We start from the raw sequence: 23,136 nt of genomic DNA on the forward strand, positions 1-23,136 counted from the left end.
ACGGGGTTCACTTCTAAAAGAAAAGCGCATATAGGTGCGTTTTCACTAATTTTGGTGTCACCAAATTATGACGGACCATGGCCCTAAAGAAAGAAGCCAGAAATTAAGAGATTAATTAAATATAAGCTTGTAAAATGAATCCAATTACTTGTAAACAATTCAAATTTAATTTTGTTTAGATACTTTGAATTCCTTTATTAACTATACAAACTAAGCTTAAGCTCATACTTGAATCTCAATTATTAAATGGATCAAATTAGAATAATTTTAAACTTGACTTAGTATGTTTGTGACCAATAAATAAAATATTTTTTAGAATTAAAATGAGTAGCTCTATTTTTATTTTTTTTTGAAAGAAATACATTCTAATTTCATTGATAATAATCATGAGCATAAAGCTCTTACATCACAGGAGTACAAAGTCCTGAAAATGCAAATTATAGCCGAAGCTATAAGGATACAACATCACCTAAAACCTCCGCTAACCTATGACTAGTTTTCAGTTGAAATAACAGATCTGCATAAGACAGACGCAATCTAATGCATAGGTAGCGTAAATTCCTCCTCGACCCAAAAGCCAGGATGAAGTTCACGTCCACAACTCGAAGGTTTGGACTAAAATTCACATCCACGACCTAAAAGATCTGGACCAAAGTTCAATTCACATCCAATCAGGCAAATCGAGTGGCCAAGCCTTATTACAAAACAGAAGCAAAAAAACCTAAATAAAACGTGGGCGAACCAAAGAGGCAGAACCTTATTACAAGCAAATAACAGGAATGAAATGAAATGCATACAAGGATAAAACATGAACAAAGACAATACGAGAAAAATAAAACAAACGGGAAAAGGCACACGCAACATGGATGCTGATTGTGCACTTGCCGGAAACCGACACCGAAAGGGAACGATGGAAGCTCGACGTGGTGGGGACGCGGAAAAAGCCTAAAACAGTGGACGGAGAGTGGCGAAACTGATCGCCAGTTGGCCGGAAAACCATCGCAGCAGGGGACGTTGAAGCTCATCGCTGGAGGAGCACGAGGAAAGACCTAGCATCGGACGGTGGGCGGCAGAGCGGGCGAAGGAGATTGGCGGCGAACACAAAACAAAACTGGGAGGAGTTTGAAAGAAACCCCCAAAATCAGTACCCACACCAAGTGGCACATAAGCAAGGCTACAAGAACATCACACAAAAAACACAACAAAAAAACAGAAAGGAAATGAGCAGAAAACAACCAAAGAGCCCTGCCAAGGACAAAAGCAGAACAAAGAGGAAGGGGCGGCAGAGAAAAGGTAGGGAGGAGGCAACCTGGGCTAGAGACATCAAGTAAACTACTGGCACCCGGTGCAAGGGCATGCAAGGGGGAGGAGGGAGGCAACAAACGACCATCCCTCCTCCCCTCACCATGGGGGAGGGGGCTTACCTGAGGCTGCGACGCTAGAGAGAAAGTGAGAAAACCCTAGAGAGAAATAATAGTAGCTCTATTACTATTGAAGTGTAAATGGATTAATCAGTAAATCGTATGTTAAAATATTGGCCAATCAAATAAACCAAATATCATGGGGGATTAACCTTGGGCTCAAGTGTGAGCCCTAGTGAATTTGAACACTAATTAAATCTTTCTGTAACCTATCCCATATTGGGATTAGCCCAAAACCAATTGATCGTGAGCCCATATCGGGATTAGCCCAAACCCAGCTGGGTCTCCGCTAAAAACCCATTACCCTGGTCAACGTGCATATTTCATATTTTCCTTTTTTAGGATAGCGAAATTCATAGATTTCTTTTGGGAGTTGACGGCAAATTCAGATCAGGCGCCAAATTTTGAGCTAGAAAATGCGGGCTTGCAACGCGTGGATCCTGAGCTGCCTCTGCATGATATTCATAGCAGGTGGTGCGCTGGCCGAAGATCCCCAGCTCGGTTCTGTTCGTGTTGTGTTCCAGGTTTTTTTTTTTTTTTTTCTCAAACACAAGAATTTGTTTCCGTCTAAAAATTCTTATGTTTCTTGTGGTTCCGCTGTTTACTCTTCAGATTAATTTATCGTACGCAACCATTCGTTCTTGAATCGATTTTTCCGTAATCTCTAGATTTTCAATTATTTTATTTTGCTCATTGCTGTAGCTAATCAAGTTCATAGTAAACTGTAATTGAAGTTGAAATAGGGCATTCCGTAATACTTAAACAAATGAGCTAGTTAGATGCGTTACTTGCATGCTTATTGATGTTTTTGTCATTTATTGCCTTTTTTTTTTTTTAGTTTAATTTAATTATTTTTGGTTCAATTTATAATTGTCTAAAGCATTTTGCAAGCAGACAAACTATGGAGACATCGAATTTGGTTTCTTCCCGACCGTTGCACCCCAAACCGTTGAGCACATTTTCAAACTTGTTCGATTGGGATGCTTTAATACTAATCACTTCTTTCGGGTAGGTGCTGGGACCTTAGAAAAGCTTGATTATTGTTAATATGCTGATTATTTGTACTATACCAATGTGTGTAATGGGAGTATGAACCTGTTGTAGGTTGATAAGGGCTTTGTTGCCCAAGTGGCTGATGTTGTGGGTGGAAGATCAGCCCCTATGAATGAAGAACAAAGAAAAGAAGCAGAAAAGACCGTTGTTGGTGAATTTAGTCAGGTCAAACATGTAAAGGGTATTCTTTCCATGGGGAGGTAATGTCTTCTTTGTGAAGCAACCGATTTTTTCATGGTTGTTATAATTTAGGTCATCCTTGTATAATTGTTTGCGCTATGATATTTCACTGTTTAGTGGGTATAGGTCACCTGGAAAGCTATAATCTATATCGCAGTGTTATATGGTGAAATGGGTCAGTTAGCTTGGGACATTACAGTTGAGTACCAAATATGATTGGTAGTTATGAGAGTTAAAATTTAACGCGGAAGCACAACCGACTGCATGCACTGGCTTTATTGTATCTTCTTTTTTTCAGCTTTCTTTATAATCCTTTATAGCCTTGCATGTTCTTGTTTATTTTTGAATGAATTACCTTATTTTCTTTTTAAAGTGGGGAATTAACAGTTATTGAGGTGGAAAGTTGCAAAACATTGTGTTGCTCATTATGAATCAATGCTCTGCATTTGGTGCACATAAAATAACACAAGCTGGTAAGGAGTTAGAAGCGCCTCTGTAATTTTTAGACAGTCTACTGTGTGATTGATTGATTGTGAGTTGATGACCCTTAAGATAAGTTGGAGGGTACCATCGGGCTGGATGAAGTGGTAAGATACTATCTATATATGATATAGCCATATAGGTCTGGAAGATGAAAACATTTCAACATTTTCTGGTTCATCCGGAAGCCTTGCATTTGGAAGGATTGAAAGAAATTTTCTATTCTGTGCTAAATACTGCATTTTCTGGCTCTTTATTTCTGGCCAGTTTGACTACATAAATGCATGAAATTTAATGTCTAGTACTTTTTAAACCAACAATCAAACATTTTTTTTTAAAAACTAATTATTATTGGATGATACGGTTGCCAAGTATATCCTTGGGTTTCATGTCCGAAAGATATAGTATGAAGAAGGATGAGAACCACTTCACAATAACGGGACTGTAGCATGCTTCATGTTGATCTACTTATGATAATAAACTATTCCATGCTGATCTGGTCATGATACGTCCATGGTGTACTATGGTGACCAGCCTACAGATGAGGATGATTAAGTTTGTGTAGGATTCCTGTTTTATGTTTTCCACCTGAATAGAATTTTCAAGAGCATTTTGGATATTCATCTATATTTTCATAATTGGATTTTCAGCAGTATACAAAAAAGTAAACATCTAGAGTCATTATTGCATTGGACTTGAATCTTGTTGACCTCCCTTTGCTAGTATGAAAATCTTACTTGTTCATTTTTTGTTTCTTTGGTATAGGTTTGAGGATCCCAACAGTGCATCATCGTCGTTTTCAATACTTCTTGGAGATGCCCCTCATCTTGATGGCCAGGTTTGTTGGTTACACTTGCCGGCTTTGTTGCGAAGATTATTATAGCATCTCATATGACATGATTACTAATGAAATGGCTGACATGAATCTGCTTCAGTATGCGATTTTTGGTCGACTTACTAAAGGTGATGAGACATTGAAAAAGCTTGAGCAAGTCCCTACTCGCCGTGAGGGTATTTTTGTAATGGTAATCTTCAGTTGATTACTCTAATGATCTGAAATCTAGAACTGGAACAATTATCTTTTGCCTTCACGTTGAAAATATACTGTAATTATGAACTTTGAGATTCATTATTATTATTTTTCAGTTTGGATGCATCTCTTGCAACATTTCCCATGTGATAATTGTTTCTAGTTAATTCTCATCATGATTATTCAATTCCACTGCTAACCAAATTATTTTTCTCTTTTTCCAATATATTATCTTTTTTGCTACACAAGTTTTGCACCTTAGACCTAACCCGAACCCCACTGCATCCCTTTACCATCTCATCTAAAGTCCAGGGATATTGATTTTGTAAGTTGATTGTAATACGTAAATATAGTTCTACCATGAAGACAGATAATCATGTCCTGTAAATGTAATTTATTGCTTTCTTTCAGAGAGCCTAACATGTGATTGGGAAATTCTTAAACCATTGTCAAGTTAATCATGTGGTTTTCACTGTCTCATGTATGGATCTTTTATTCAGGTTTTTTGATGAGACTGGTTAAATAATGAGTTTCATTTCTTTTATTCGGGTTTTTTGTGCAGCAAGAACCGTAGGGTGGGGATGATTCCTTTTTTTTTTTTTTTTTTTTTCCTAGTTTTTTTCTATATGTAAATCCCACTAGTTACATCTAGTAAATCTGGCCTTCTTTGTCCAGCTTTTTGTCTGCGTCTGAAACCATGTTGCTATTTTTATTTGTGCTCTGAATCTTATTGTCTAAAAGCAACTTGTTTAGCTTTATATCCAGACATGCAGTAATTTCATTCTCGGCACTGAGCTAACTATACTTTTTTATTTTTCCTTTCTTTCAGCCAACTGAACGCATCACTATCCTGTCATCGTACTATTATGGTGAGAATTAAGCAGCCTGTTATTTTAATGTTGTTTGTGTGCATTTTGTTCTAGTGACTCACATTTTTCGTTTTCCGTGATATAGATTGAGATAATGCATGTTAATTTCCTTATATAGATTTAAGCTACATACCCATGGCATCTAGGCAAAAATTTCTCAAGTCATGGGAATTGGTTTACTAAATGGTGCTTGATGCAGGATCAACCCATTGTCTAGTCAATTGCTCCAAGTGGTGATCTCTTTGCTAAAATTTACTAATCAAAAACTGTCACGACTCTTGAAGATTCTTTTGCCTAACTGGTACTGTAGCTTAGCAAGGTCACCGGTGATATAGTAACTATGGTATCTTTGTAGATTCATATAGTAAAATGGAATAAATATACAGATGCGTTCCTACTATGCTTTGTGCCTTTTTTTGTTGTTAACGTCATCACTATATATACAGTTAAATATCCAAGCATATAGTTGTCAAATCTTTGTTCAGTTTGAACCTGTATGATAATTATAGTATCACTTTCTTACAGCAATAATGTTTTTTATTTTTTTGATTTTATCTATGGTGTCTGTTAATAGCTTGAAGCAACATATGATGCGTCTAAGTGCTCAGATCCAAAAGCAAGTCCGCTAGCATTTATTAACAACATAAGCACATGGGCAGTTAGAGGCCATGCCTTGGAGAGTCCTTATGCCAAAGATAGCTTGATTAGAGATTTCATGCACTTAATGTGTGAGGTTTTCCCTGGAACTTGACTAATTAGTGCCGGAAGACACAGATTGATCTTATTTAGCCTGAGATGATTAATTCATTTAACTGAAAAATATTTTTCAGCTGGGACCCATTTGGTTTTGCACCCATATCAGCTCTTTGGCCAGTATAATGCTCTTCAGCTGTTTCATAGCTCAATGGAAAAGCTCTAGGCAAATATTGATTTTCTTGATGGGGTTTATAAACAGCTTTGGATTTTTTAAAACTATGCATTAATATATCATACAGTCTTATGTACAAGACACGCATTTCTCAGCTGCAAATTGATGGACAAAACATCTGCCTGGATGATCTTCTAGCTAATTAATGAGCTGTAGGAAGAAGATTGTAAACCAACCGATAATCATGTGTTTGAAAAATGTACTTATGTTATTCTTGCTTTGCTTGTTTTTTGTGTTTTTTAGATACCGAGTTGGAGAGATGTGAAAAGGAGAGATCAATTTTCAAAAGAAGACTTTCTGCATCGGCCGTTGAAATTGAAAGACAGGTAATTGGAGTTGTACATGAGTTGTAGGACAATTGCATTTTAAAACTTTAGTATGTCTGATTCTTGAAGGCATGCCATTTGTGTGCATTCATGTCCAGGTTCTTTTGCACATATAGAAAAACTCACCTCCACATGCCTACAAGTACACAGAATTATGAAGTGTTTTGGGAGTTGTTTGCCATATTGTCTATTCTGAGTAATCTTGGCCTCCTTGTGTGTCATTTTTGCAGAGAATGAAATGTTTCCCATGATTCTGATAGCATGAGTCCGATCAGCGACTAGAGATGCTGTGATTGCTGTAAAATTTTTCACATCTTTATGTATTTGTTTCAGAGAAGGTTTCAAAAGGATCAGTTCTAACACCAAAAAGCTCCGCGATATTTATCCAAAAACAAGAACCAGTATATAGTTTGAATTGCGTGACAGTTGAAAGAGTAAGCCCAGCCCATCGTAGACTAGTGATAAAGCCCTATGCATCGAGGCCCATTAAATTGCACGAGTCAATTCCCTTTCTCTAAAACCCAGAAAAAAGGCTATTATAAAGTTTAAGTGGGCCGGCCCAATATATTTAGGAGCTTTAGGCGAAACTTTTACGTGGGATCTAATTTTTTTTTAATATTTAAATATTGGTTCAATAATATTTATTTTAATAATATTATTATATTTTTATTTAAAAATAATTTTTCTCACTTTTTGGAATGCAAAATTACTGATTAAGTTTTTATATTCAAGATTTTCTAACATCCTCTTTTCAATTGATAATATGGCTAATCAATTAAGTCTCTCTTGTATTGTTGATCTTAGGTAGGATTTTATCAATTTTAATTTTGAAAAACTTTTTTCTGCCAATAACGGGTATTGTCAATAAAATTCTATAAGCGACATATGCATTTAGAAAAGAATCAAGTATTCTGTTCAAAAAAGAAAAAGAAAAAGAAAAAAGAATTAAGTCTTTTTATATAATTTAATATGTCAATTGAAGCACTTTCTTCTATTTGTAAAATTTCTTTTAAAACTTTTAATTATGAAAGTAAATCTAAACCATCAGTATCATAATAGCTATCATGTTTTAGAGAACCTTTTAGATTAAGACATCTGTTTTGCAAACTATCATCATGATTTTAATTTCTTAAAATTAAATAAAAAACAAAAATGTTTTCGTTGTTCTTAATTGTAAAAATATTTTCAAAAATAATAATGAAAGCCATTGATTGAGTTCCAGGTAACTAACCTTTTTTTTATTGTTGATCAACTCTGGAAGGATTTTAATAACTAAAAGATTGAGTAGCTGGCAAATAGTAAAATTATGGAGAAGAAGGGAAGAATTTAAATTTGAATAAGGCTTGAAAAAGGATATAGAGAGAAAAATGGAAACTTATAAAGAGAGGAGAGGATCATGTTACCATAATTAGGGGCCTTAATTAAAGAATATGGACTGTAATAATGGCTTAAAATTTTGTTATTGATTTTTGTTTTTATTTTTTTAATTAGAGACCTTATTAAATTGGGCCCTAAGCGGCGGCCTTGCCTGCCTAAGGGTTGATCCCTGTTTAACCAAAACTCAAGGGTCGACGTTGTGGCCACCCAAAGAGATGGGTTTATGGGTGCTTGAATTCAATGCCAACATAAAAATGACTTTTGGTAAAACTTCCGTAAAAATTCATCCATTTTTTAACAGTTTCTCTCTCTCTCTCTCTCTTTCTCCCTTCGGCTCTCTGAGTCACTCATCTCTCTCTTTGTCGCAACTCTTTCCCCTCAACCCTCTTCTCGTATCTCTTCAAACCTGTCTGCACCTCCCATACACCGTTGCAATTTCATATATCCAACCAAAACTCCAAATGGGTATTCGTTTTCCTGCCATCTGGTCAAAATTTCATTTCCTTCAGCTCTCAAATTGTTTTTGGAAAGTTTTTTTGTTTTTATTTATTTTTTTTATTATTAAATTTGGTTATATACTGAATTAGGATAGTTTCAGGAGTTGTGAGGAAAATGGATGTGGGTTTTTGAGGTTTTAGGGTTTTGTAGGCGGATTCGGGAACTTCCCTAGTGAATCGGATCAGGACTCTGTGGAGTATGATGTTGACATTGTCAAGGCAAGATTGGCCGAGGTATAGTATCGGCAGCGATACAATTGAAAAAACTGTGCTATGAAAAGGGTGTCGAATTATCAGTGTATGTTGTTGAGAAAGGTGCTGTGAAGTGGGTATGCATTGCTTACTCGACTGACGACTTTGACTTTGATTAACGTTGGACTTTGATGGGTTGGAAAGAAAATAATAACAATAAAAAATGAATAATAATATCCAAAGAAAGAAGAGAAAAGAGGGATTGAGATCTCCTAGATTTTTTTATTTTATTTTAAATTTGATATTTTCAAATTTATAAATATCAACTATTCATCTCATTTAAGCGTTTAAAATAAGTTATGTTTCAGAAGTTAATGTGATGGATGAGTGTAACTTTTTCATTAAATTATGAAACATAGCTTATTTTAGACGCTTAGATAAGATAGATGATTGAAATTTATGAATTTGAGAATTTCAAATTTAAAAATTTTTTTAGGGAATTTCAATCCAAAAAAGAGTAGCTAACTTAGATAATGTTACTTTTTAAATGAGTAATGCTACATATACTCACTTTTTTAACCCATTTTTCCACATTTATAAGTAACTTTTAAAACTTCAATTGGATTTAAGATAGATTTTTATTAGATTTTAATCTAAATAGTGATTTTAAAAGTCATTTATGGGTATGAAAAAACATGTATATATAAAGAAGCAGGAGTACGTGTAACATTACTTTTTTTAAATAGATAAAATAGAAAAGCATTGCTCCAATGAGGCCAAACTACCAATTCCTACATTATTATTATTATTATTATTTTAATTAAAAAATGTTAGAAGAGGAGACAAATTGTGGCTATTCTAGCCGAGCATAATCATAGTAATACCAACTTGCAGGGAACTGCTTAGGAGAGACTAGACGACGAAAATTACAAGTGCACCTTCAAGACCAGCCGAGCCATAACTTAACCGTTCGTCCTACTAGGGCATCGATGAGATTTAAGGGGAATAATACAAATAAGATGAAGATTCTGATATCCGAGAGTCGAACCCATGCCCTTTTATTATTACCCAAACCCAGTGGGAATGCTCCTAAGACCATCGAATTCCTACATTATTTGAACCGACTGATAGTTAGCTGGATAACTTCTTCTCTTTCTTCTTTTCTTTTCTGTCGTGAGGAAAAACCTTTAAGTGGATGGCGTACAACAATGGAAATGAAGCACATGTATGATCAATCGAACTTGGAAATCAATCACATGTGCGACCAGTTTGAGAGGAATACGGTGATCACCTCCTCAACATGTTCCATCCATTACCGTCTGAAACAAACGATTTAAATGCTAATCTACACACACATGTTTCAAGTTCTGAATCAGAAAAACATAACATGTGCTAGCTTCTCGCCGTCAATGAAGCCAAACAAAGGTTTGTTCTGGAATACCTGAGAAAAAGAAAAAAAAAAAGAAAAAAAATCTTTGTTACAATCTTGTTTGGCAGTGGCAGCAGTAGATCAGATGCAAAATTAGGCTGACTTTAATTTGTGAGGCTACGGAGACTCAAAATTGTCTTCAAGAAAGGAGGGAACATACCCACATGACTAAAAAGCAAACACAGTGGCGGAAGTGTGTGGGAATGGGTCAATTTTTAACCTCATACTCTTGTTCCTTTTCTACATGGGCTGTTGGGGGGGTGCCAATGCTATCAGACAAGAACCTGATAAATCACATGAACACCATCAATTTTGTGGTCCCAAATTCGTTACAAATCCATAGTAAACTACAGAAATTTTTTCTCAATATTCCAAATTCATCCTAGGTTTCTCTTCTTCAACCTCAGATCGATCCCTTCTCCTCTGCACTTGAAATCTTATTACATGGAGGCTCAGCTAGCTTGTTGTGATGAAATTTAGGTTGTAGGGGACAAGAACATTTTCTTCTAAAAAACTGCTTTAAGTTATTTATTGATGAGAGAAGCATTTAATTTCTTCAGCGAGACAAGAATTCATGGTAAATCAGGTGATGGGTGATTAGTGTTAGATGGAAAGGAGGATATACTACAAAAATAGCGGCGGCTTGTCGGGGGTGTGAAGCACATTTACTGGTGGTCAGCAATTGCGCCCAATGCAAATCTTGTGGATTGTTCTTCTCTTTGACGACATTTGCCATCAACGAACTGTCACGTGCCTTGTGGATTGTTCTTTCTTTCTCTTTTGATTATGATTTTGAATAGAAAAAATAAAAATTTAAAATAGGTTCGGATTTTGATGGTGATGGAACCTTAACCCAACCATTTGCTTCGGAGATATGTTTCATGTCATTTATCCATTGTTTTTTTATTTTATCATTGAATTTATAGACTTATACATAGAAATTGATAAGAAATATATATATAAAAAAATGAAACCGAACATTTCTCATTTGCTTCTCTAATGAAGCTTATTGAACTCTCCAATTCAATCTTATTAAGTTGGCATGTGATTAATCTCAAATATAAAACTAGATTACTAATTAAAGAGACATAGGTACCCGGGCGGAACTAGCCTGATTAGGAAGTTGCTTAAAAATTCATATTGCATGTATAAGACCCGACACCTGAAAAGGTATACATACAATCAAAGGATCCGAATAAATTAATGAAGATGATTATTTAAATAAAAGAGACATGCATGTGAGAGAGTAGTAGTCCACAAACACGCGGAGTCACCGAAAGAAGAATTCAGTACAACTTAATTATTTGACATGTTAATTTGATTTTTATTTTGTTACACTTTGTCTTACACTTTTACCTACTATATGCCTATGACGGGAAAATGCAACCTTCTCCGAATCTCCCATGCCAGCGTACCAAATATATATATATATATATATAACAACTTTAAAAAAATAAATTAAAAATAAATGAAAAATAAAAGCAAGAAAACATTACTATCTATTGGGTGCAGCTCATGTGCCCACCTTCATATCCTTCGTAATAAACCTTTACTCGGATCTTAACTTTAGTCATTGTCCTTGTCCTCAAGAGGTAGTTCAATTGCCTGGGACCACGCCTAATGAAGCGGATGTCACTAGTTTGAATTCTCCTCCTCCCTCTTGTGCGGACATGTCAAAAAAAAAAAAATCCCATCTCTTTTTATTATTATTATTATTACTATTTTTTTTTTGGGTATTCATTAACCGTTTGTTTAATTGGTTTAGCAGCTTCAAAATCAGCAGTAATTAGAACTCTTTGTTTGTTGTGAGAAATTAAACTTAAGACTCTTTACGTTTTCAAACTATCAGTTATTCAAATGCTTTTTTTTTTGACATGTTCACATAAACACAAAGGAAGGGAATGGGGGATTTGAACTAGTAATCTCGGCTTCATGAGACATGGTTCACAGCCGATTGAGCTAACCCTTGGGGACTATTCAAATGCATTCCTAAACCAAAGAAGTTGCGAAATTGCAACTAATTAATTACTTTGTGTATCTAATGTGAGAAGGAAATAATAATAAAGACAAACTTAAGCAACTGGTCCAAAAATAAAATGGATAGAGTACATACAAAACAATAAATTAATTCTATATTTGTAGTGATAATGATGTCTTATTCAAAAGATCATGTGCATGGAACTGTGGCTGCAGCATCTAGCGCCCATTTTAAATGTTTTTTTTTTCTTCATGTACGTAGTTATTTATACTCGTGATCCAAACTCTTTTTCGAGGAATTAATAATTCTAATTTGCAAGCTGGTCTAATTTCCGTACAATGACATGTCATAATTAGGAAGGTGATCCTGATTAACTGGCAAACCGTGTTATTTGTACCCAAAAAGCCATAAATTAAGACCAATATTTACCTAATCAAACTTATTATATAGAATGACAGCAAATAAGTTTGCACGTTGATGACTTATAATTTGATTTTCAAACTTTGTGTGCTAGTGCACTCTTTAAAAAAATGGTACGGTAGATTTCTAAATTTAATGGCCAGATTCTGAAACGTTTTTAGGTTATTAAGCAGCCTCTCATGCATGGTAGCATCTGTATATTGAAAATTGTATAAGCGGTTTTAAACAGTGGGAACCACATGCATACTCTTCTTTAAGTCTGATTGAGTCATAACTTAATCATGTCCAATCAAAACATATATAGTAAAACCCAAGAACCCTAGATGGTTTGCCGATATAGGCTGGACGGGACAATAAAAAGCATGCACGTACAGTTGATAACAGTAATGTTGGTTTTATGATCATGAATCTTCTGGTCTGGTCAATTAAGAAATATGTTGATACGATGTTGTTGAACAGAAAAGACCTTGGACATCATGTGAGTGTATATAGACAGAGTGATAGAATCGGCAGAAGATTAACTGTTTGTGAAGGGATATGAATGATTCAGCCTCACATTAACGATTTCTATCAAATCAGTGCAAATGTGGTTATGGTATGAGATCCCTTCCGTTAATATGGCGCAAATCTTGCAAATTAAAACACCCAATCAATTTGATTCGTCGGTGCTTGATCTGCCCCTCCACTCCTTTATGTCACGTAACATACCTGCACCACTGTGCTGCAACGGCTGTGACATTTGAGTGCGACTACTGTATCATGCATGCATCTCAAATTAACCCTTAATTCATTTCAGCTCTTTTAATTTCGTATTAACCCAAGTTCTAATTAATTAATGATGTTAGATTTATTGCAAAAACTTTTGTGGTCGGGGATATATAGTAACCTGTTTGGGTCATTAATTATTATTTTATTTATGTGTGATAAAAACAAAAGACCATTTCTTGTGTGGACGATTCTAAGAATTATACGATAGTTTATCTGGAGGTGGAGGTGGAGGATCGGCTCCACCTCGACGGAGGAGGGCTTCTTTTTCTTATATATATATATATATATATTATTTTTAAGGATATAATCATAATTTTTCAAGAAGTGATGAGTATGACGTATCTGTTTTATTACGTGGTTTTGGGTATCTTGCCACTGGTTGACAAGACAGAAATTCGTTTAACAATTTGAACTAAAAAACAGGTGGGTGGTGATTTCTGAAGTGATTAAAATATATGGAGACGGAGTAATTCCTTCATCTTATTATTATTATTAAATTTAATTAAGGAACAATTTTTAAACACATGAAATTTAGGGATTAATTTATTAATTTCCCTCAAAAATATTTTGACTCATTTCAAAGTCTCTAATTAAGCATATTTAATTAATTATTCAGTTTATGCTTTTATATATGATCGATAATGTGTCACTTCTTTTTTACTCGAGCCATTGCAAGGGGGAACAACCAGACACTGAGAATCTCCATACTTGGACGTTTAACGACACCTTAGACACTGGACGCATGTCAAAAAACAGGTTTTAGGGTCTATTTAAGTTTGTCATGCAATTGAAAAACAACAATTTTAAAGCATTCCATTTTAAAATTAAAGTTGAATGTCTGTTAAAATTGTAATTTATCCTTTAAAATTATGCATTTTTAAAAACTCATTCCCTTAACTGTGATTCTATGTATTTTCAAATAGCAAATTTTTTATAAACACGCTCCGTAACTATACATTTTTCACAATTTAATTTAAAATTGTACTTGTGGTATGCGAAATTGCAATGTCAAAGACATTCTTAGATGGACTGCAATGCGAATGATATGCAAGTGGGGCTACGGATAAGGAATTTCAACGTTTAAATAGAGCTTTTAAGTCAAAAAAAAATTTTAGACTCTTAAAAGAGCTTTTAATTTTTTTACTAAACAATTACTTTTTTTTTTTTTTTTTTTAAACAGACTTTTTGAGTATTAAAAGCACTTTTAGAGTTTGTTTGAAATTGCATTTGAGAAATAGAGCTTTTAAGTCAAAAAAAGCTTTTGGGCAAAAGCCAAAAGTGCGTTTTTGCCATTTTTTTTTTTTTAACTTTTTGGACTTTAAAAGCGCTTTTAATTTTTATACTAAACGAGTATTTTTTTTTTCAAACGAACTTTTTGAGTGTTAAAAGCACTTTTAGGCCCATCAAACACTCCTTAGACCTTTCAAACGCAATCTCAACACAGACTAAATCCTCACCAGCTTGAGTAAGTTGCTAACAATCTAAAATTTATTTGGAGAGATAAATTTGAAACGAATTTTCTGGCTATCCTGAGTTTACCTCTCTCATTCCCTCCAATTGGCCATCTAAATTTTGCCACGTAAGCTAAAAATAATCCAAAGGTATATATCCTCTTAATCCAATCGCTGTCATAAGTAATCTTTGGAGTCAATCACTCACCCCCTTCTTCCTTTCTTCCTTCAGGACCACCAGGGTCGGTGCTGTCATTAGCACCGTCCTTGGACTAATGAAAACTCCATGCTTTGCTTTGCTTCTCTTTTCACTTTGCCAACTTATGCGGTCTCGCTCGCCCGCGTCCTTCCTTAATCGTTTTCTATAACAACCTTGGGTGTCGGCAGTACAGTTTTGGATCATTTTAAATTTGTAAGGTGGGTGCCCTCCGGGCCCGGGGTGAATGCTCTGTTTCATGATGAAAACGACTTTGCCAAAAGTCAAGATCCTTAAACATAATGCAGCCTATAATTTTGCAAGAGTTGCTAAAAAGATCTTCTTTTCAATGACATTAATGGTGATAATCATATACCCAAAACGTGGCAATTCTCTAAATTTGATGCTGAGTATTTTCTCTACTTTTGTAGATATGAAAAGAAATTAATGTACCTAGCTAGTTTTCCCATGATTCATCGTCGGGGGGGGGGGGGGGGGGGGGGTTCTGTTTGTTTGTTAATGCTTTTTAATGATGTTTTTTTGATATAGCGTGAATGTGATAATAGTTTTGAGTGTTTGGTGATGTGTTTTAATTTGTATGTTTATATATATATATATATATATATATTTTTTTTTTCTAAAAAATAAAAAACAAAACAAAAGAGAGAGGCCTTTTGATAAAAAAAAAAAAGAAAAGAAAAAGAAAAAGAAAAAGGCGTGTGGCAAATAAATTTGATCGAGGAATTATTAGATTAGTAGAAGCTAGGCCTTCTAATAATTAAGCATAACATTTTTCAGCACTTAAAACTAACCATTGTAGACTTTGGATCCAAGGAAGTTAAGAATACATGTGGACTTTTTTTTTTTTTTTTTTTTTTTACATGTCCGCATAAGAGGAGAGATGAAGATTCGAACTAGAGACCTCCGCTTCATTAGGCGTGGTCTAAGCCGATTGAGTTATCTCTTGAAAACGAATACATGTGGATATAGACAAATGGTTAAGTATGTTAAATTAATAAATAGGGAAGTTAATAATTTAATTATTATTTTGACACCTCTCTCACACGTGGGTTGAAATTCCTAACAAGTGAGGCCTATCACTGCAGAGTTAAATATCTACTCTTCTATCATGTTAAACTTATATATAAAAAAAAAAGATAATTTCAATAATTTAATTAAGATTTTAATAGTATCAATTTAGGAGATCTCCTAGTCTCTGACATTTATCAAAACCCATCTTATAAAACATATAATTTTCATATATATATATATATGTATATATATATGGTAGATTCGCCTCATGTGACCCATAGTTGGTAAATCAACATTCTGATACATCATGTTTGTGAAACCCAATTCAAATAATTGGTAAATTTATAATAAATACATATTTTAGGTGTTGGCATTTCATGGTTTAGCAAAGCTTGGTAAATACATGACCCTTCAACTTTTATGTGCATGGTAAAATGGGACGAACATAATCTGGAGTAGCACATGTTGACAAAAAGAGAGAACAAAACAAAAATTTATCCCTTGTTTTGAGGAATCTAGTACATAGGCAGATTAATTAATTTAAACCGGTACTTTTTTTTGTTTAATCGAAGTTTGGACTATTATCAATTTTGTATAATGTCCCTAATAATTCAATTTTTGCAATATTTCCCTCCATCTGTCTACCATTGGAATTTGGGATGCAATGTTTTTTCTTTCGCAATTCAAAATAAAAAAAATTAATACTCTCTATAAGATTTTTTTTTTTAAAAGTAATTTTTTTATCATAAGAAAGATTTTTTGTTATTTAAGAACGCAAAAGGAAAAAAATTAGAAAAACATTGCAAAAAAAAAAAAAAAAAAAAAAAAAAAACAGAAGATAAATGTAGTTAGTTGCAGAAGTTACCAGTTATCACTGATCATTTCCGGCCATTCATTTTACTGATATACATAAAGATATACGTACTGCTTGTTTGTCTTTTTCCCTATGACCTTGTTTTGGCACTTAGTTAACTGGGACTTCATGTTTTAGTCTTTTTTTACAATTTTGGGGGACACTCATTTCTAGCCTTTCTAGCCTTTCTAGCCTGTCACTTTCCTTATCAGGCAAGGGCGAAGCTAAGAATATTAGTAAAGGTGACTGATTTTTTATTTTATTTTTCCTTTTCCTAATATTGCAATTGATTGGGCTTGGATTTTTTTTAATAAATATTTTCATTTTGAGAGCCTCTTTTATCTTGATGCGGTGTAAAACTTTATTTTACAGCCTTTAATAAAAATTTGACACGTACATAAAGTAATAACATCAACTATAATAGAAATAAAAACATTGTATCTTTACTTCAAATTAATTTCATGGACTTTTCATTAATTATAATCCAATGACCACCGTCTACTTTCAAGCCCTTAATACTATAGTCTACAAAACCAACTAAGACGATAACTCTTATGAAGTGTCTACTTTTTATTGAAACGTACAAAACACCAAATTTACAGTTGTTATTCTATTTCATTTCAACAAAAAAAAAAAAAAAAATTATTACATGATTTTTGGTATATACTTTACCTACTGTCTGTCTGTCTGTTTGTGGTGAAATGGTTTGGTAATGAAATGGTAACGGAACGCATGGACACTAAGATCCAAACTGAGTTGAGAGTGAGTTATACCATGTTCCCGTATGGTCTAACTCAGAAGCATGGGTAATTATGACGTTACGTCGACAAAATGATTTTCTACCAGGAATCTCGCCGGGAAAAATTGAAATACATCCTTGTCACGTGCGGACATGTAACGTTCCACATTTTCGATATTGCAGCTTATCTGGAGATTTCAACCGAAATATTACAGTGGGCACAAGATTCGGGAATCAAAAACCCATTTAATTAATTAATTATGTGTCTAAAGTGGGTTAAGGCCATGATTTTTATTGACTAGCACCAGAAAGAAGTTGGAATTTAACACAGGAAGGTTCTATGCCAAATGGTGCATACATATTTGTATCTGAGGATAACATATATATATATATATATATATATATATATATATATATATATATTTGTATTGTATTATGTTAGAATCGAATAAGACATGCCACAAACTTGGGTTCGGTGATACGTACAGAGTTTACGAGAGGACACATGCAATGTTGTTTCCGAAGCCTCGAGGGAAGAGCATTAGGGGATCCTTGCTGACTGGTCAACAATGTCATCCTTTTCAACTTCCAGACTATAGCTACCTAGCTAGCTAGTAGAGTGAAGAAGAAGAAGAGGAGCGAAGAGAGAGAGAGAGAAATAAAGTTTGTTTAATGTTTAAAATAAAAGATATATATATATATATATATATATATATTTTGGTGAGTAGAAAAGATATATAATTAACAAAATGATGTTTCATTTCATCAAAAAAAAAAAAATGTTGGCTTATTTCAATAATGTAGAAAAAAAAAAACTAAATAATTCAAATGACAGGAGGTAGTATGATAACGTGGGCTTGCGTGCTGAGACTGACACACAGAGGTCCCGCGTCGTTGGGTGTAAACGACCACATTTCCCTTAACCCACTTGAACTCTAACCCCGGTTTGGCGACACACTGAGAAACCACAGCATGGCGTATCTCTCTCTCGCCCCCGCGCGCGCGCAACCCTATTTAACAACAACCATAGCCCACTTCTTTCTCCCATGCACCTGTCCTCTTCACCCCCAACACCACTTACTCTGCTTTTCTTCACGCCTTCTCTCTCTCTCTCTCCCTCCCTCCCTCTCTCCGTCTCTCGCTTATTAATTATAACTCCCCTCAACACCCATTCTTCACATACCTTTACTTTTCAACAACTATTAATTTCTGACACTCCCCCCACGCGCCCTCACAATGTCTACCAGAAGATCCCGTTCCAGGAACTCCTCAGGTGCTTCCAGGAATAATATTACTGATGATCAGATCACCGATCTTGTTTCCAAGTTACAACAACTTATCCCTGAGATCCGCAATAGGCGCTCCGACAATGTATACACTCTCTCTCTCTCTCTCTCACTCACATATATAGTATATATATAATTGTGTCTGTGTAATGTGTGGCCTTGATTTGGTTTGGTAGATAGATAAGTTATTGTGTGGCCACATGAACTTGAGGTGCATGTGGACCGTTAATAATAATATATATTACACAAAAATGAATGGTTGTTGATATTCGATGATATTGGTTGGGTATGTGCAGGTATCGGCTTCGAAGGTGTTGCAGGAGACTTGCAACTACATTAGAAACTTACACAGAGAGGTGGAAGACCTAAGTGACCGGCTGTCCGACCTTTTGGCTACAACAGACGCTGATAGCGCACAAGCGGCCATAATCAGGAGTTTACTTATGTAATGTAATACAAAGATCGAGCGAGGGTTATCTTTGTCTCCTTGTTCCTCCTCCTACGTACTATCTAGCTTCTACTATCTAGCTTATAGGGATTGGTCACTAGGCCGGCCAGGACAAAAGGGTTTACATGGGCTCCATGCTATATTCCCTTCATTTTCACCAGAAAAAAAAAACATATGTAGTAACTAATTAATTTATATAATAAACAGACTTCTTCTGGGTATCTAGCTCATTCCTGAGTTTCTCTCAAGCTTTTTTTGTATCTACAAATTCATTCATTCATCCTCGATTCCTCTCTTCTTTCTTTCCCACATTTTTACACTTGTACTGATCACTTATACTATATTGCTCTTTATCTTACGTGAAAAACCTGGAAGTCTCTATACCCTTAAAAAAGGTCAGCCGGCCTTGATGATGACAGTGCGTAACATATGCGATAATTACCTCACACCGCCACCATTAAAACTCGTGAAAAGGCAATGCGACATGTTTACAATGAAGTAATAATTAAACTGATTTTCATGCACAATATTTTGTTAGGTCCTTCATATTAATTATTGGGACCCAATTGTCGCTATAGAGTGTCGAATTTGGGACCAATGACAAGATCAGTGGAACACATATTTAGACTGCATATCTCTGCCACCGACCTTTTAATGATTCGTTGTTCAAGGCAAGTAATATTAATTACTACGTACGAACCAGCTAACCACTTGTTTAATGATTAATTAATTCATGTTATTTTTCCTATAGCTAAGGCAAGGAGCTAGGCATCTCAAACTGCAACAATATTTGATTAACTATTGCCGTCTAATGATTTCCAATGGGTCAACTTTCCAAGCCCTTCAATCTGACCAACCTCTGAGAAAGTTATAAAAAATTTAATCTACGTACACGTGGTTTGCTCAGTCATCCTCAGCAGCTGCATGCTCAAAGATTGTTATTGACAAACTGCACAACTAACGACCAGTTTATTCTCAAACAGTCAAACACTTCCCCCTCTCCCGCTTTGACTAGAAAAAAAAAAAAAAAAAAAAAAATCTCAAACACAATTAAAAAGATTTATATATATATACTTTGTTTAGGAAAATCAAAGTCTAAGATTGTCTTAGCACGTTCCAGAGTAGAAATCTTTGTTTAGGTGGCCCCTAGAGAATCAAAATTTTGATTTATTTGCCTATAATCTCGCTCTCCAAGCAGCATCATTTCCACCGTTAATAGTGACCTATATGCGCTATTAACGCTTCTAATAATAATTGCATGTGTGGGCTGGGCATTATTTTGAATGGCTCATTTTGTAATTTAAGCCCGGGCCTGTAATCCCACTGACCCGAACCAACTGGGCCTAAAATCGGACCTGGAACTGGAAGCCTATCCCAAATTGCCCGAATGTAGCCGGTAACCGTCACATTGGGCCGTCGGTTGAGAAAAGACGTTTGTCCTAATCCCATTTTAAAGGTTGCGTTTGGTTTGGAATTTGGAAATTCCTCTTCTCCTCTCCGAGTTGGTGTTCCTCTTCTAAAACCTGTAAGTTCAGAATTAGTTAAAATGAAGTTAAGAATTAGTATTAATTTCTTCTTTTATTACATGTTTTCACTTTTCAATTTCCAGGTTAGAGACCATTTTTATGGTTTCTGAGATTTTTTGGAAAACATGAATCCTGGAGGGTATACTGTGGAAGTTTCAGGTTTGTCTCCGAAGGCCACGGAAAAGGACGTCTATGATTTTTTCGCTTTCTCTGGTGCGATCGAACATGTCGAAATCGCCGGGTAGCATCCTTTTTTCCGACAATACTTCATTACTGGAATTCAACGAACTTGTACTTTGGCATATGTGAGACAGTGAGATCGAGCTGATTGAATCCATTTTTGTTTCAGAGATAGGTTTTGAAAGCAAAACAGTTATATTTCTTTAAGAATAATTAAGGCTGTTATGGAGATTAACGAAGAAATCCCTTTGTAATTTTTTTGGTTGCTTAGGGTGTTTTAATCATATTATAGCATAAAGTTGGGCGTACGAACGCTGGGGTTATAGATAATAGTTTACAGTACTTGAATGACTATTCAAGTTTGTTGCACAAAATTAAACAATTTTGATCACAGGAGGGATTGTTAATTCTTGTTTGGGTAATTGAATAATAGTCAGCTCTAAAGGGCTTTCCAGTACTTTTTTTGGTCTTTGTTAACTAACCATTAGGTGTTAATAGAAGCATACTGCTAATTTCCTTGGCTGTATGGGTTTTCTGTAGAGTTCTTCAGTATATAATGCGATACTTTTTTTTGTTTTGTTGGTTTGGACAAAGCAGAGCTGGTGAATTTGCCTGTACCGCCTATGTGACATTCAAAGATGCTTATTCTCAAGACACTGCATGCTTGCTCAGTGTAAGTATGGGTCAAACTCTTTGCTAGAAAATTGATAATGTGTAAGGCACAAAATTAGAATCTTTAGTGATCTACTTGTAGTCAGGTACTTATATTTCATGAATCTCTATGTTTGGTGATCATATTTTGTAAATGGGATGACTGGGAATTGTGTTTCTATCCACATATCTCCAATATTATAAAGCCAAAGTTATTGCAGCTCCTTAGCTGTTGTGTGTAGTAGACCAATTGGAACTGTTAAAGTTTTGTGTTGGCAAAATTTTGTGTCAAAGCAAATTGATGTAAGTCTCTGGATCGGTCAGATTTGAGGAACCAAATGGATCGGTCAGTGCCTCAGTTGGTAGAGGTCTGAGCGAGGTGATTTTACACAAAAAACCAAGTTCAGAAGTAGAACCACTTGGTTGGACTGACGTCCCATGGGGTCCAAGCGGCAGGCATCAATGAAGTAAACCATATTCACTCAGTCGGAGATTGTGTCATGATATTAGCTGGCACTTAATTTTTCACTTTTCCACCACCTTATATGACATTGTGTCATGGTATTCTTATCCTATTTGTTCCTTCTGTCTATATTGTCTTTATTACTAGGTGTACTTGTTCAAGGTCTTTTCATAGTCAAATACTTAATATTTCATTTAAATGCACAGATCTTTTCACCAATTTTCTTTTGTAATCAGCCATTAATACCTTTCTGCAATCAAAATTATAAATTTTTATTTGTTTTGGGTTTTTCTTGCCCTTTTGCATGACGATTATGTTATGGTTTATCTAATCTATGTGAAATTTGTTCTTTCAGGGTGCCACAATTTTGGATCAACGCGTATGCATAACCCGCTGGGGGCCATATGAAGATGAATTTGATTTTTGGAACAGGCCTTCACATAGGCAAGAAGAGGAAACTGGTTCAATTGTATGTCTTTTGTTTGTTCTAGTCGTTCTAATGATTATAGCTTGTGGCATAATGATCTGCTTTTCAAAATTCTAAGCCTTTTTTTTTTTTTTTTTTTTTTTTTTTTTTTTAAACCTTGGCAGCATACACAAAGAACCCAATTTCCCAGCACCGGAGAGGCAGTAACTATGGCTCAGGAAGTAGTTAAAACCATGCTAGCCAAGGGATATAATCTAGGTAAAGATGCATTAGGCAAGGCCAAAGCGTTGGATGATGAGAATCACGTTTCAGCAAATGCAGCAGCCAAGGTTGCTGAGCTCAGCCACAGAATCGGCCTCACTGATAAGATATGTGCAGGGGTGGAAGCTGTTAGATCTGTTGATGGAAAGTATCATGTCTCAGATAGGACCAAGTCAGCCGCGTCGGCAGCTGCAAGCAGCGTGGTAAACAGTAGCTACTTTTCGAAGGGAGCTCTTTGGGTCTCAGATGCTTTAACTCGAGCAGCAAAAGTTGCAGCTGACATGGGTGGTCATGGTGTTAATTAAGCAATGAGGCCTTTGATTGACTCAAGTACCCCTTCGTTCTTGTATATGAATAGCTTAAAACATATGGATAGTTTTGTATCTTGGTATGGGCCGTGTACAGTCTAATAATATGGATGTACACAAGACATGAGCCATAGAGGTAATCTCATTTTCAAGTATTGTTGTTTCATAATCCATGTTGATGTGTACTAGCTGCTATGTTTTGGTTTTGTTATATCCTGACGCCTGGAGCAGTATTGCTACAGGAAAAACGCCGAGAACTGCAATCTCCCTCTGGGATTGTAGTCTATCTTACTGTAATTGTGAGACGTTCTAATGGGCTAACTTGTTCGAGTGGGTGTTCTGACAACTTGATACCGGTTGGGCACGT

At 35.2% G+C, this 23,136-nt stretch overlaps 3 protein-coding genes across 3 annotated transcripts; all 3 read left to right on the forward strand.

Annotated features, from left to right (window-relative positions):
- Window positions 1-1,731: 1,731 nt before the first annotated feature.
- On the forward strand, window positions 1,732-6,712 carry LOC132179240 (Cyclophilin-like peptidyl-prolyl cis-trans isomerase family protein). The gene is made up of 8 exons (XM_059591910.2): window positions 1,732-1,945; window positions 2,316-2,429; window positions 2,526-2,674; window positions 3,900-3,972; window positions 4,070-4,159; window positions 4,994-5,033; window positions 6,205-6,287; window positions 6,518-6,712. The coding sequence occupies exons 1-8, from the start codon at window positions 1,838-1,840 to the stop codon at window positions 6,536-6,538; spliced, it is 678 nt and encodes a 225-aa protein (XP_059447893.2). The 5' UTR covers window positions 1,732-1,837; the 3' UTR covers window positions 6,539-6,712.
- An 11,571-nt stretch (window positions 6,713-18,283) lies between these two features.
- Window positions 18,284-19,119, forward strand: LOC148586618 (transcription factor PRE6-like). The gene is made up of 2 exons (XM_088515877.1): window positions 18,284-18,590; window positions 18,802-19,119. Exons 1-2 carry the CDS (start codon window positions 18,456-18,458, stop codon window positions 18,952-18,954), a joined length of 288 nt encoding a protein of 95 aa, XP_088372003.1. The 5' UTR covers window positions 18,284-18,455; the 3' UTR covers window positions 18,955-19,119.
- A 1,270-nt stretch (window positions 19,120-20,389) lies between these two features.
- Window positions 20,390-22,940, forward strand: LOC132176896 (RNA-binding (RRM/RBD/RNP motifs) family protein). The gene is made up of 5 exons (XM_059589056.2): window positions 20,390-20,478; window positions 20,563-20,720; window positions 21,257-21,332; window positions 22,129-22,242; window positions 22,365-22,940. The coding sequence occupies exons 2-5, from the start codon at window positions 20,605-20,607 to the stop codon at window positions 22,764-22,766; spliced, it is 708 nt and encodes a 235-aa protein (XP_059445039.2). The 5' UTR covers window positions 20,390-20,478; window positions 20,563-20,604; the 3' UTR covers window positions 22,767-22,940.
- The last annotated feature ends 196 nt before the right edge of the window (window positions 22,941-23,136 follow it).

Source organism: Corylus avellana, chromosome 4, assembly GCF_965113065.1.
Source record: "Corylus avellana chromosome 4, dhCorAvel1.hap1.2, whole genome shotgun sequence".
In the NCBI taxonomy this organism is placed as follows: Eukaryota; Viridiplantae; Streptophyta; class Magnoliopsida; order Fagales; family Betulaceae; genus Corylus; species Corylus avellana.